At 47.8% G+C, this 14569-nt stretch overlaps 1 protein-coding gene across 1 annotated transcript in view; it reads right to left on the bottom strand.

The window, feature by feature from the left end:
- tsc2 (TSC complex subunit 2) overlaps positions 1 to 14569 on the bottom strand; it is a 46994-nt gene that overhangs the window by 4153 nt on the left and 28272 nt on the right. Inside the window, exons 27-36 of the mRNA XM_045223639.1 lie at positions 11005 to 11166; positions 10621 to 10779; positions 10398 to 10510; positions 8273 to 8527; positions 6876 to 7124; positions 5221 to 5397; positions 3404 to 3564; positions 1543 to 2174; positions 1313 to 1391; positions 1101 to 1187 (exon numbers count right to left, since the gene is read on the bottom strand). Of these exons, the coding sequence (XP_045079574.1) occupies positions 1101 to 1187; positions 1313 to 1391; positions 1543 to 2174; positions 3404 to 3564; positions 5221 to 5397; positions 6876 to 7124; positions 8273 to 8527; positions 10398 to 10510; positions 10621 to 10779; positions 11005 to 11166 (2074 nt within the window). The remainder of the gene's footprint in view (positions 1 to 1100; positions 1188 to 1312; positions 1392 to 1542; positions 2175 to 3403; positions 3565 to 5220; positions 5398 to 6875; positions 7125 to 8272; positions 8528 to 10397; positions 10511 to 10620; positions 10780 to 11004; positions 11167 to 14569) is intronic.

Genomic DNA, 14569 nt, shown 5'->3' with positions numbered 1-14569 from the left:
GTGGCATGGATGTGGTACGTAGACCCCCGAGCCACTGGGGCCCCTCATGATGAGATCAGACCCCCGAGCCACTGAGGCCCCTCATGATGAGATCAGACCCCCGAGCCACTGAGGCCCCTCATGATGAGATCAGACCCCCGAGCCACTGAGGCCCCTCATGATGAGATCAGACCCCCGAGCCACTGAGGCCCCTCATGATGAGATCAGACCCCCGAGCCACTGAGGCCCCTCATGATGAGATCAGACCCCGAGCCACTGAGGCCCCTCATGATGAGATCAGACCCCGAGCCACTGAGGCCCCTCATGATGAGATCAGACCCCCGAGCCACTGAGGCCCCTCATGATGAGATCAGACCCCCGAGCCACTGAGGCCCCTCATGATGAGATCAGACCCGTGAGCCACTGAGGCCCCTCATGATGAGATCAGACCCGTGAGCCACTGAGGCCCCTCATGATGAGATCAGACCCCCGAGCCACTGAGGCCCCTCATGATGAGATCAGACCCCCGAGCCACTGAGGCCCCTCATGATGAGATCAGACCCCCGAGCCACTGAGGCCCCTCATGATGAGATCAGACCCCCGAGCCACTGAGGCCCCTCATGATGAGATCATCAAAGTATCCCATCCCTGGCTTAAAGGGATACTGAGAGATTCTGGCAATTAAGCAGTTTCTGAATTAAGGAATTGCGATAACACTAGTTAGCATTGGCTTGCAAAACTACCTCTAACTTACTTCATACTGGATGCAGAGACATACAAATTGTATATTTTATTTAACCTTTATTTAACTAGGCAAGTCAGTTAAGAACAAATTCTCTATTTACAATGACAGCCTACTTGTAAAGCCCCCCGGCCAAACCCTCCCCTAACCCGGACGACGCTGGGCCAATTGTGCGCCGCCCTATGGGACTCCCGATCACGGCCGCTTGTGATAGAACCCAGGTCTGTAGTGACGCCTCTAGCACTGCGATGCAGTGCCTTAGACCGCTGCGCCACTCGGTATCCACACGTTCAACTGACTCTGGGGAAGAATCTGGCAGTATCCCTTTAAAGAAAAAGGACCTAGAAATGACTAAAGAAAAAACAGTATCTCCTCTCACCTGGCCAGCTCCTACAAACACCACTCCAATCTTATGGGTATCATACGGAGGCATCTGGTCCAAAACCTTCACCGCTCTGTCGATCAGCTAGGAGAGAGAGAGACAACACACACACACACACACACGTTACAGTACACACACCGTTACACACACACACGTGTTACAGTACACACACCGTTAAACACACACAAATCACTACAGCACACACTCACCTGAGACTTGGGCAGCAGGAGGGGCTTGTTGGCCTCGTTGCCAAAGAAGGGAGAGTGGTAGAGCTGAAGGAACACAAAACTACAGGAGAGAGAGAGAGAGAGAGAGAGAGAGAGAGAGAGAGAGAGAGAGAGAGAGAGAGAGGAAATAATTGCATTAGGAAAGGCTCTGTATGTGTGTGTCTGCGTGCTTGTGTGCTTGTGCCTGCTAAGCGTGAATGGGTCTATCTAACCTGGGACTGAGTCCACTGGTCTTCTCAGTGTTGGTGGGTCCGGGCCGGGTGGTGTGGTACACGTCTCCTCCTGTCCGCTCTCTCCTGGAGGAGGGGGCCGACACTGAGATGGTGTGACCCCTGGGACGGTGCCCTCCGCTGGGTGAGAGGGGGCCAGGCTGGTGGGGCGCTGGGAACTCCAGCCTCATCCTGGCTCCCTGGGAGGAAGAGAAACCTCCTCCTCCCGATGCCCCAGACAACCCCCCTGTCACTGGGGTGGAATCCCCACTCTGACTCTGTCCGTTCACCTCTCCTCCTCCACTCTCCACCTTCTCCATCTCCTTCTCCGCCGGGGGCTGTTGTGGCTGGCTCTTCCCCTCCGAGGGTGTCCTAACCTCGGGTGCCTCTCCTACTCCGGCCCCAGGCCCGGTTGTGGCATTAGGGAAGGCCTCTGGTAGGGCCTGGAGCTCAGGGGAGGAGCTGGACTTGTTGAGGGTCTGGGTCCCAGGCTGGTTCTGGGTCTGGAGGGGGAGCTCTGGGCCTTGGCTGCCCGGGGTGGAGGGGGCCAGGGGGGGTTGGTCGATGGGGATGGCCCCCTCACTCACCTCCTCCAGGGTGGACTTCTCATCGTCCTGGCTGGAGCTGGAGGAGGACTGAAGGGAAGGAGGGATGAGGTGAAAAAAGTACCAAAACATAATCAATGTCTCACAATAACCACCTTTGCCATATTCTATTGTAAATCATACTTCTGTTTTGAGGGATCCTTGCTGTAGCAACCTAGTGTCCTCATTTCAGGTTTCTGTATTCTTAGCCCTTATAGTTGGTCACTAAACCCTATTGAGGGGTCCAGGCAACATCGAATGTCATGCCTTTATATTAGGGTTCTGTGCTCCTAGTCCCCTAACTGTAGTATCCTAGCTGTAGTATCCTGTAGTATCCTAGCTGTAGTATCCTAGCTGTAGTATCCTAGCTGTAGTATCCTAGCTGTAGTCCCCTAGCTGTAGTATCCCAGCTGTAGTATCCTGTAGTATCCTAGCTGTAGTATTCTAGCTGTAGTATCCTAGCTGTAGTATCCTGTAGTATCCCAGCTGTAGTATCCCAGCTGTAGTATCCTGTAGTATCCTAGCTGTAGTATCCTAGCTGTAGTATCCTAGCTGTAGTATCCCAGCTGTAGTATCCTGTAGTATCCTAGCTGTAGTATTCTAGCTGTAGTATCCTGTAGTATCCTAGCTGTAGTATCCCAGCTGTAGTATCCCAGCTGTAGTACCCTAGCTGTAGTATCCTGTAGTATCCTAGCTGTAGTATCCTGTAGTATCCTAGCTGTAGTATCCCAGCTGTAGTATCCCAGCTGTAGTACCCTAGCTGTAGTATCCTGTAGTATCCTAGCTGTAGTATCCTAGCTGTAGTATCCTAGCTGTAGTATCCCAGCTGTAGTATCCTGTAGTATCCTAGCGGGGGCGGCAGGTAGCTTAGTGGGTAAGAGCGTTGTGCCAGTAACCGAAAGGTCGCTGGTTCTAATCCCCGAGCCGACTAGGTGAAAAATCTGTCGACGTGCCCTTGAGCAAGGCACTTAACCCTAATTGCTCCTGTAAGTCGCTCTGGATAAGAGCATCTGCTAAATGACTAAAATGTAAAATGTAAAATGTAAAATGTATCCTGTAGTATCCTAGCTGTAGTATCCTAACTGTAGTATCCTGTAGTACCCTAGCTGTAGTATCCTAGCTGTAGTATCCTAACTGTAGTATCCTGTAGTATCCCAGCTGTAGTATCCTGTAGTATCCCAGCTGTAGTGTTCATCACCCTGCTCAGTGGTTCTTCATGTAGTACCCTAGCTGTTGTACCCTTTCTTCCTTTAACACCCTAGCTGTAGTGTACTACTCACCCTGCTGAGTGTTCTAGGGGGCGGGGCATTGGTGAACTTGTCAGCAGTGATGTAGATGGGTTCAGAGGGCATGGCCCCAAACTCCTCAGCCTCCGGCCAATCAGAGGGGGAGACTACGTGGCCCCTGACCCCTGTCCCCTCCTCTAGCACTACCACAGAGTCTACAGCAGGGGGCGACAGAGAGGAGAGGGTTAGAGAGGGGACGAGGGACACACAGATACACACACGGCAACACACGCATGCTCACACACACACGGCAACACACGCATGCTCACACACACACGGCAACGAACGCAACAGCACACACACAAAAACGTAACTAATGAACACGGTACACACACAAATGTAATAAACACACGTAATAAAAACACACTCAAACACATTCTCTACACACAGACAAAGAGAAACAAAACTCATACACAAAATAAACTACCACTACTTTCCACCCCTATGTTAATATACAAACTACTACCTCTAGAATACCAGACCATCACTTAAGTGGTAACACACCCACTAAACACACACAGATCAGTCAGTGATCAAACAGAATCAGTCAGGCAGGCACAATCAAAGGCGCGCACACACACACACACACACACACACACACACACACACACACACACACACACACGCAGGGAGACCGATCAATGAGCACACTAGCAGGTAGCAGCATATCAGCCATTGGCTGATCATCATTGGTAACCTCATCATTAGTCTAATAGAAAGCATAAGCTGGCGCACACCCAGAGAACATCACTTAGTGTAGAGGTACCTGACTAACGGAGAATAAACTGGAAGCTATTAAAGAGAGTTGCACACTATGTATAAACTCCCAGTAATTTATTAGGTAAAAAACCACCAACGTTTCGGCACCACCAACCTTCTTAAGGCACAGTGATGCTGAAACGTTGGTGTTTTTTCCCCCCAATTAATTACTGGGACATGGAGGGGGGTCAAGGAGCCCCCCACCCAGACCGCCAGCGAAAAACATCTTTATTTATTTTTATAACATCATCATTAGTAACATCTATTTGATTTGTCTTCAAACACGTGTGGTCGGTCGGTTGGTGGGTTCTCTCTCTCTACACACACAGCTACTGCAACACCAGCCCAGACCAGACCTCATCCTCTCATCCTTTCAGCCAATGGACATCTAGGATACTGACAGTAGCAGAATATTACTATGAACACTCCACACCGTAACACCTCACAAAACATAATCTTATTGGATGGTGTGGTGACCAAAATTGTATCCCTAATACAAATGGTGACCAGAACTCAAAATGGCCACCAGAGAAGCCAAAAAGAGGTGTTTGTGTCCTGGATGAGGTCTGTCTTGACTTTGTTTCTATGATACACGCATAACCTCTATGACGATGTCAAGGGGTGAAGAGTCAGAGGTTAGAGGTCAAACAGGAGACAGGAAGTACATTTCAGGGCCACAGGACAAGGGGCTGGGGTCACGTGTTAAAAAGACATACACATTTCATAAAATCATCATGAACAAATCCAGTCATCTGATTGGTTCATCTCGGCAGCTGGTTGATTAATCGATTGAAATTATTGGCTGATGATTACATGGGGGGAGGGGAGGGAGGGGCACACGTATGTTGGGGCAAAAGAGGCTGGTGAGGGGAGGATGCATTCACAGTAATGGATGGAATGGAATAAATGGATGGATGTGTTTGATATACCATTCCATTCATTCGTTACAGTTCCAGCCATTACTATGAACCCATCCTCCCATTTAAAGTGCCACCAGCCACCACTGGTTTGGGGTGACGCATATGTTGGGAGGGTGGCCACGCTGTTTGTACCTGCCCAGGAAATGCTCCTTTGGAGCCGTCCCGGAACTGGGGACGGGGCGAAGGACAGACCCAGAGAGGAGAGAGAGCCCACTGGACGAGCCAGGTCGCCAATCAACACAGTGCAGCCAATCACAAACCAGCGTGACAGGAAATAGAAAATAATAAACCAATCCAAAACAAGGTAGAGGATAAAATGAATTTACAATGGAGGGAAAACAGTAGGAATTCAAATATGATAAAAAAAATATGATAAAGAAAGTGGATAAAATATCAAATGAAATTCACAATATATAAAATAGGGAACTAGTAAAAACATATATATATATATATATGTGAAACATACGACAGACAGAAATGACAAAGGACTCCGCAACACAATGATGGAATTAGCAATGTGTGTGTGTGTTTTGTTATGTGTTTGTGAGCTAAGTCTAGCATCTTATGAAACCGGAACAAGAAACAGTGTTTGTTCACAAGGATCAACCTGAGCAAGGTGCATATATGATCTGATCTACAAATCACCCAGCTTCTAAATTAACTGACATTTGACCGATCCTGATGATATAGAGATCAGTGAATCTGTGGAGCACCTAGTTCAGACTGGCCCTCATGAACAAGCAGAGAGAGAGCAGAGAGAGAGCAGAGAGAGAGCGCCAAGCAGACTGGAGGGAGGTTCATGTTCAGTGAAGTACAGCAGTAGTTACTTCTCACAACCTGATGATGCCTGGGGAGCTATACTGGGGTGTCAGGAAAACAGTAGGTTTTTTAACCTGCTACACTGGACACAGATTTTAGATAGCATAAGCAGAGCGCCAGACACTTTATCAAGTGTTCTCGTTGTGTCTAAATCTTGAAAATAGAACCAGATGGTAATTTCACGCCCAGGTTTTATTCAGATGAATAGGAGCGTATCACGGAATTCTGCGTCCAGGGTATCAGGCCTGTAACACGCTGATCCAACTATACCACTTCTACCTCAATACAGTATTAACCATAAAGTCCATTCAATTAGGACAACCACTACCAGAGGTATTCCACACTGGAACCTGTGCAAAGGTAGACCACAAAAGCACACACACACAATATCCAACACACAGACACAATACTCAACACACAATACTCAACACACACACACAATATCCAACACACAGACACAATACACAATACTCAACACACAATACTCAACACACACACACACAATATCCAACACACAGACACAATACACAATACTCAACACACAATACTCAACACACACACACAATATCCAACACACAGACACAATACACAATACTCAACACACAATACTCAACACACACACACAATATCCAACACACAGACACAATACACAATACTCAACACACAATACTCAACACACACACACAATATCCAACACACAGACACAATACACAATACTCAACACACAGACACAATACACAATACTCAACACACACACACACACGTGTACACAATACTCAACACACAGACACAATACACAATACTCAACACACACACAATACTCAACACACAGACACAATACACAATACTCAACACACACACAATATCCAACACACAGACACAATACTCAACTCAACACACACACACACACATAAAATCCCCAACCCACCACTACACACCCTTTTCCTCTCCCCCCACAGCCTCCTCACCTGTGTTAGAGCGCTGGATGAGTCCAGGCTTGCCCCCTTGGATGGGGGTGGGTCCGGGGGGGTTAAGGGCCACGGGGGTCGGGGCGGGGGTGGCTGTGCTGGCGGGGGCGCTGGCGGTCTGGGTGGGGGGCTCCTTGACCCCCTCCATGGCCATGAGGACAGAGGACAGCTCCTGGAGAGGCATGTTACCCAGCTCAGAGGAGAAGGGACTGGGAGGGTTCTCCAGACACATCAACCAGCTGGTGTTACCTAGACATGGAGAGATAAGTCAATTAACCCCCTAGAGTTGATTGACGCACCGGTGCGTCAATCTAAGTTACATAACAAAAACATTCTCATAAAAATAGGTCAGTTTAAGCTAGAGATATCTGTTTATTTTGCATTGGATGCAATCCACAGCATCTGCCAGTGTCACACTTCCACATCTGTGGTGAAAGGTGGCAGAGCTAGAGCTTTGTCAGACCATGAGACATCCCGAAAATCTGTCTTCTCGCGTAAACATCTGTAGCGTCCGAACGGTTTGGCCTATAAACTCTATTGAAAGGGGAGACTCTCACAAACATGATGGCGTACTCCGTTTTGCTCTACGACCCCCACAAGTGTCAGGAGACTCGTCTGAAGTAGGTACTGCGATGTGCCAACCTCTGTTTGGTAGCGTCCAAACCGTTTGGGCTACAAACTATTGGGGCTCCACTGTGGAAAGGGGAGTTTCCAATGAACACGATGGTGTTCTCCGTTCTGGTCTCGGACCCCCACAAGTGTCATGGGACTCGTCTGAAGGTAACCGGTACCGGTTTTAAAAAACTAATGGAAGTTTGAAGGTAGTCTTGTGCCTACACAAAAAAGGGGGTAAATATGTGTAAAATATATATATATACACACATACACCCTGAGTTCTTCTCCTAGATATAGGACAGACACTTCAAAACCTTGTTTCTTATGATTTATCTTTTGACTGTCCTTTTTGCCATTTATGAATGTGTTATTCAATGCAAGTTTCTATGGGCTTTAGTAGTAAATGCCAAAATCTATATTATATCAAATATTGTATATTTTTTTTATACCTAAAGGGGTCCTAAAATTTAAAATCAAATAGCTAAATGATCCATAGTATGACCATCTTAAACCATTCCATATGTCAGCTTAGCACCCCCCCGCCACTCCCCTAACGTCTCAGACTCTAAAGAATGAATGAATGAATGAACGAATGGATGAATGAATGAATCAGTCAGGTCGGAGGAGGAGGAAGAGAGTAGAGAAGAAAAAAGAAGCCAGAGGGAAAATCATCTAAAATGGTCTCTTCCTGTAAACAAACAGGAAGTTATTCAACAAGCGTGTGTTTGTGTGTGTGTGTATGCGATGTGTGTATGCAGACGTGAGTGCGTCTGAGTGTTTACCTGAGGGTCTGCGTATGAAGATCTCAGCCCATCCCTGGGTGAGCATGGGCAGGAACTCTGCCAGGCTGGGCTTGTCTTTGAGGGGGTCCTTAGGTGGTGCGCAGGGGGAGGGGGAGGGAGGCCCCAGGCCGTCCAGACAGGGGCCGGAGGAGGAGGAGGGGGGAGAGAGGGGGACACAACACAGCTCTCCCCCCTCAGAGGGTGAGACCAGGGGGCTGAGGCTCTGGACTGGACCTGCACGGAGAGCATGGCCACCTGGGGAAGGGGGGGTGAAGACAAAGGACAAAGAACGGGTAGAGAGAAGGAAAGATCTAGATTGTTTATTTTTTATTCAACCTTTATGTAACTAGGCAAGTCAGTTAAGAACAAATTATTGTGTCCTACCCCGGCCAAACCCTCCCCTAACCCGGACGGCGCTGGGCCAATTGTGCGCCGCCCTATGGGACTCCCGATCACGGCCGGTTGTGATACAGCCCGGGATTGAACCTGTGTCTGTAGTGACGCCTCTAGCACTGCTATGCAGTGCCTTAGACCGCTGCGCCACTCAGGATCCCTAGATAGAGAGAGACAGATAGATACGCTATATATACACAAAAGTATATGGACACCCCTTCAAATTAGTGTATTCGGCTATTTCAGCCACACCCGTTGCTGACAGGTGTATAAAATCGAGCATGCAGCCATGCAATCTCCATAGACAAACATTGGCAGTAGAATGGCCTTACTGAGGAGCTCAGTGACCTTCAACGTGGCACCGTCATAGGATGGCACCTTTCCAACAAGTCAGTTAGTCAAATGTCTGCCCTGCTAGAGCTTCCCCGGTCAACTGTAAGTGCTGTTATTGTGAAGTGGAAACGTCAGGAGCAACAATGGCTCAGCCGCGAAGTGATAGGCCACACAAGCTCACAGAACGGGACCGCCAAGTGCTGAAGCGCGTAAAAATCGTCTGTCCTCGGTCGCAACACTCTCTACCGAGTTCCAAACTGCCTCTGGAAGCAACGTCAGCACAATAACTGTTTGTCGGGAGCTTCATGAAATGGGTTTCCATGGCCGAGCAGCCGCACACAAGCCTAAGATCACCATGCGCAATGCCAAGCATCGTCTGGAGTGGTATAAAGCTTGCCGCAATTGGACTCTGGAGCAGTGGAAACGTGTTCTCTGGAGTGATGAATCACGCTTCACCATCTGGCAGTCCGACAGATGATTCTGGGTTTGGCGGATGCCAGGAGAACGCTACCTGCCCCAATGCATAAAGTTTGGTGGAGGAGGAATAATGTTCTTGGTCTGTTTTTCATGGTTCAGGCTAGGCCCCTTAGTTCCAGTGAAGGGAAATCTTAACACTACAGCATACAATGACATTCTAGATGATTCTGTGCTTCCAACTTTGTGGCAACAGTTTGGGGAAGGCCCTTTCCTTTTTCAGCATGCAATGCCCCCATTCACAAAGCGAGGTCCATACAGCAATGATTTGTCAAGATCGGTGTGGAAGAACTTGACTGGCCTGCACAGAGCCCTGACCTCAACCCCATTGAACACCTTTGGGATAAATTTGAACGCCGACTGCGAGCTAGGTCTAATCGCCCAACATCAGTGCCCGACCTCACTAATGCTCTTGTGGCTGAATGGAAGGAAGCCCCCCCAGCAATGTTCCAACATCTAGTGGAAAGCCTTACCAGAAGAGTGGAGGCTGTTATAGCTGCAAAGGGGGGACCAACTCCATATTAATACCCATGATTTTGGAATGAGATGTTCGACGAGCAAGTGTCCACATACTTTTGGTCACGTAGTGTATATATATATATATATATATATATATATATATATATATATAAAACTCAGCAAAAAAAGAAACGTCCCTTTTTCAGGACCCTGTCTTCAGGGATCAAAGATAATTCGTAAAAATAGTCCGGGTAGCCATGATTAGCTGTTCAGGAGTCTTATGGCTTGGGGGTAGAAGCTGTTGAGAAGCCTTTTGGACCTAGACTATTTTTTTACAAATAAATGTATAAAAAAATGTGATTAAGGCTAACAAAATGTGGGGAAAGTCAGTGTGTATGTGTGTGTGTGAGAGAGAGAGAGAGAGAGAGAGAGACAGAGAGAGACAGAGAGAACATCCTCTTCCTACCTGACATGGATCGTACTCTGATGCGTGTGGCTCTGTTGAGCTGTTGACTGGACTGGGACTCCAGTTTGGCCGGAGCCTCTTTGGTCTGACGGGTGTGGAGGGACGGGTCTGACCTACAGGGGGCGGGAGAGAGACAGTACATTACTGAGGAGTGTGTGTGTGTGTGTGTGTGTGTGCGCGCGTTACCGTGTGTGTGTGTGTGTGTGTGTGTGTGGGTGGTTACCTGCTCATCTCTCCCCCTCCTCCCAGCCTCTCCACCATGTCCATTCCCAGTAGTGCCTGGCTTCTGACCCCGCCGCTGGTCGTTATGGTGATCAGCTTGTTACCCACCAGCCAGGTCATACTGCGACCCCCCGCTAGAAGGAACTCTGCTATAGGAGACCTGGGGGGAGGGGGGGGGGGGTCAAAGGTTAAGGGTCAGGGGTCAAGGCTACTTAGTTCTGAAGGCTTATGGCAATTGATAATCATATAAGGCAACCTTTTCTCCTTTTCCCGTTCTGATTGTGTGAATAATGAAGACTAGAGTGAAGACCCACAGTTCACTAATAAATGCATATAATATCCAGTGGTCAACACAGCTTTAACCCCCGTCCCCCCCCGTCCGTACCTCTTGGGCAGGGCTGAGAAGTTGGAGAAGACGTATCTAGCCATCATGTCCAGACAGGTCTCAGTTAACTCCAGGTGGACAGTCTTTAACCCATCATCTGCCTGGGTCACAGTGTTCTCATCAGAAGAACCCAGACTACACGTGGTGCTGGAGGTCTGCATCCTACAGCCATGGGGCGCCAGAGAGCATGTCAGAGAGACGGGAGAGGGAGACACGCACATACAGTGGGGGAAAAAAAGTATTTAGTCAGCCACCAATTGTGCAAGTTCTCCCACTTAAAAAGATGAGAGAGGCCTGGAATTTTCATCATAGGTACACGTCAATTATGACAGACAAATTGAGAAAAGAATTTCCTGAAAATCACATTGTAGGTTTTTTATGAATTTATTTGCAAATTATGGTGGAAAATAAGTATTTGGTCACCTACAAACAAGCATGATTTCTGGCTCTCACAGACCTGTAACTTCTTCTTTAAGAGGCTCCTCTGTCCTCCACTCGTTACCTGTATTAATGGCACCTGTTTGAACTTGTTATCAGTATAAAAGACACCTGTCCACAACCTCAAACAGTCACACTCCAAACTCCACTCTGGCCAAGACCAAAGAGCTGTCAAAGGACACCAGAAACAAAATTGTAGACCTGCACCAGGCTGGGAAGACTGAATCTGCAATAGGTAAGCAGCTTGGTTTGAAGAAATCAACTGTGGGAGCAATTATTAGGAAATGGAAGACATACAAGACCACTGATAATCTCCCTCGATCTGGGGCTCCACGCAAGATCTCACCCCGTGGGGTCAAAATGATCACAAGAACGGTGAGCAAAAATCCCAGAACCACACGGGGGGGCCTAGTGAATGACCTGCAGAGAGCTGGGACCAAAGTAACAAAGCCTACCATCAGTAACACACTACGCCGCCAGGGACTCAAATCCTGCAGTGCCAGACGTGTCCCCCTGCTTAAGCCAGTACATGTCCAGGCCCGTCTGAAGTTTGCTAGAGTGCATTTGGATGATCCAGAAGAGGATTGGGAGAATGGCATATGGTCAGATGAAACCAAAATATAACTTTTTGGTAAAAACTCAACTCGTCGTGTTTGGAGGACAAAGAATGCTGAGTTGCATCCAAAGAACACCATACCTAATGTGAAGCATGGGGGTGGAAACATCATGCTTTGGGGCTGTTTTTCTGCAAAGGGACCAGGACGACTGATCCGTGTAAAAGGAAAGAATGAATGGGGCCATGTATCGTGAGATTTTGAGTGAAAACCTCCTTCCATCAGCAAGGGCATTGAAGATGAAACGTGGCTGGGTCTTTCAGCATGACAATGATCCCAAACACACCGCCCGTGCAACGAAGGAGTGGCTTCGTAAGAAGCATTTCAAGGTCCTGGAGTGGCCTAGCCAGTCTCCAGATCTCAACCCCATAGAAAATCTTTGGAGGGAGTTGAAAATCTGTGTTGCCCAGCGACAGCCCCAAAACATCACTGCTCTAGAGGAGATCTGCATGGAGGAATGGGCCAAAATACCAGCAACAGTGTGTGAAAACCTTGTGAAGATTTACAGAAAACGTTTGACCTGTGTCATTGCCAACAAAGGGTATATAACAAAGTATTGAGAAACTTTTGTTATTGACCAAATACTTATTTTCCACCATAATTTGCAAATAAATTCATTAAAAATCCTACAATGTGATTTTCTGGATTTTTTTCCCCTCATTTTGTCTGTCATAGTTGACGTGTACCTATGATGAAAATTACAGGCCTCTCTCATCTTTTTAAGTGGGAGAACTTGCACAATTGGTGGCTGACTAAATACTTTTTTTCCCCACTGTACACCAGTGGAGCCTGCTGAGGGGACGACGGCTCATAATAATGTCTGGAATGGAGCCAATGGAATGGTATCAAAATGTGTTTGATACCATTCACTCCATTCCAACCATTACACTCCATTCCAACCGTTATTATGAGCCGTCCTCCCCTCAGCAGCCTCCACTGACACACACAGAGAGGAAGGCATGCAATCTCGGAATCACACACACACGCAGCAATGCATTATCTCTCACACACACACGCAGCAATGCATTATCTCTCACACACACGCAGCAATGCATTATCTCTCACACACACGCAGCAATGCATTATCTCTCACACACACACAGCAATGCATTATCTCTCTCTCACACACAGCCTGGCTTTTACCTTTCACTCAGGTGTACACCGCTGATGTAAGCAAACACAGATAAGCAAATATCTCTCGCTCTCACACACAAATGAGCTGGGACTTGGTATGAGTAACTGTAGCAGAAGCCTGGGCGTTTGAAATGATCTGTCATCTGTTCCCTCTGTGAATCTGAAGTGCTTACTGCTGACAGTGTGTCCCCATCTACAAAGACACAGGAACCACAGCTGGTTTCAGAGATAGAGGAAGATGAGGCGCTTCTATGTTGAGGGACAGAGAATACTAGAACAACATGCTACTCAGAACCGAGGGCCAGGGGAACTGTTCTGTGTGCTGTGTATTGTAATAGCCCCCCTGATCTAAATCTCCCAGCATTCATCTGTGGAGACCCCATTGGCATCTCAGTAACCACGGTAACCACTGCCACCCCCTCTCCACCAGGGGAAATCAGAACTATTGGAACACCTCTAACGGAACACACAGCTACTGTTCTGTTCTGTAGGACAACGAGACACGAGACCAAGGCAAAGTTATACCTGTCTTCAAGAGGAATGCAATGACTACAGTGAATGGGTTTGATGTAGGAACCAAGAGTTCAGACAAACACCATCCAAACTACAACAGAATCTAGTTAGGAAGTAATCTTACGGATTAAACACAAATAAATGCAGCCTCTATGTCCACACGTCTACATGAAAGATATCTACATGATATACTAGATATTGAGAAGTCTCTCTGTATGTGTTGTAAACTAATGTAAATCATTCAAACTGGCTGTCTCCCTGCCTGCCTGTCTGTCTGTTTAAATCACCAAGACTTTAAACATGTGATCCTTCAGCCCAAACACTGAGACAGTAGCAGGGATAAAAGAAAGGGGGATGAAGATAGGATGGAGAGATGGAGATAGGACGGAGAGATGATGGAGAGAGGATGGAGAGATGGAGAGAGGATGGAGAGATGGAGAGAGGATGGAGAGATGGAGATAGGACGGAGAGATGATGGAGAGATGATGGAGAGAGGATGGAGAGATGGAGAGAGGATGGAGAGATGGAGAGAGGATGGAGAGATGGAGAGAGGATGGAGAGATGGAGATAGGATGGAGAGATGGAGATAGGACGGAGAGATGATGGAGAGAGGATGGAGAGATGGAGAGAGGATGGAGAGATGGAGAGAGGATGGAGAGATGGAGATAGGATGGAGAGAGGATGGAGAGATGGAGATAGGATGGAGAGATGGAGAGAGGATGACATAACCATAGCCCTGTAGAGGAAGCCACAAGTGAGAGTGACGCAGGAGACGGAGGAGAGGAGGTGAAGAAGAGGAGAGGAGAAGAAGAAGAGAAGAGAGAAGGAGAGGAGAAGAGGAGGAGAAGAGCATTCCTTCTTTCTTC

The sequence above is a fragment of the Coregonus clupeaformis genome, chromosome 11 (genome assembly GCF_020615455.1).
Source record: "Coregonus clupeaformis isolate EN_2021a chromosome 11, ASM2061545v1, whole genome shotgun sequence".
NCBI classification, from domain to species: Eukaryota; Metazoa; Chordata; class Actinopteri; order Salmoniformes; family Salmonidae; genus Coregonus; species Coregonus clupeaformis.
This window is presented reverse-complemented; position numbering and strand designations above follow the sequence as displayed.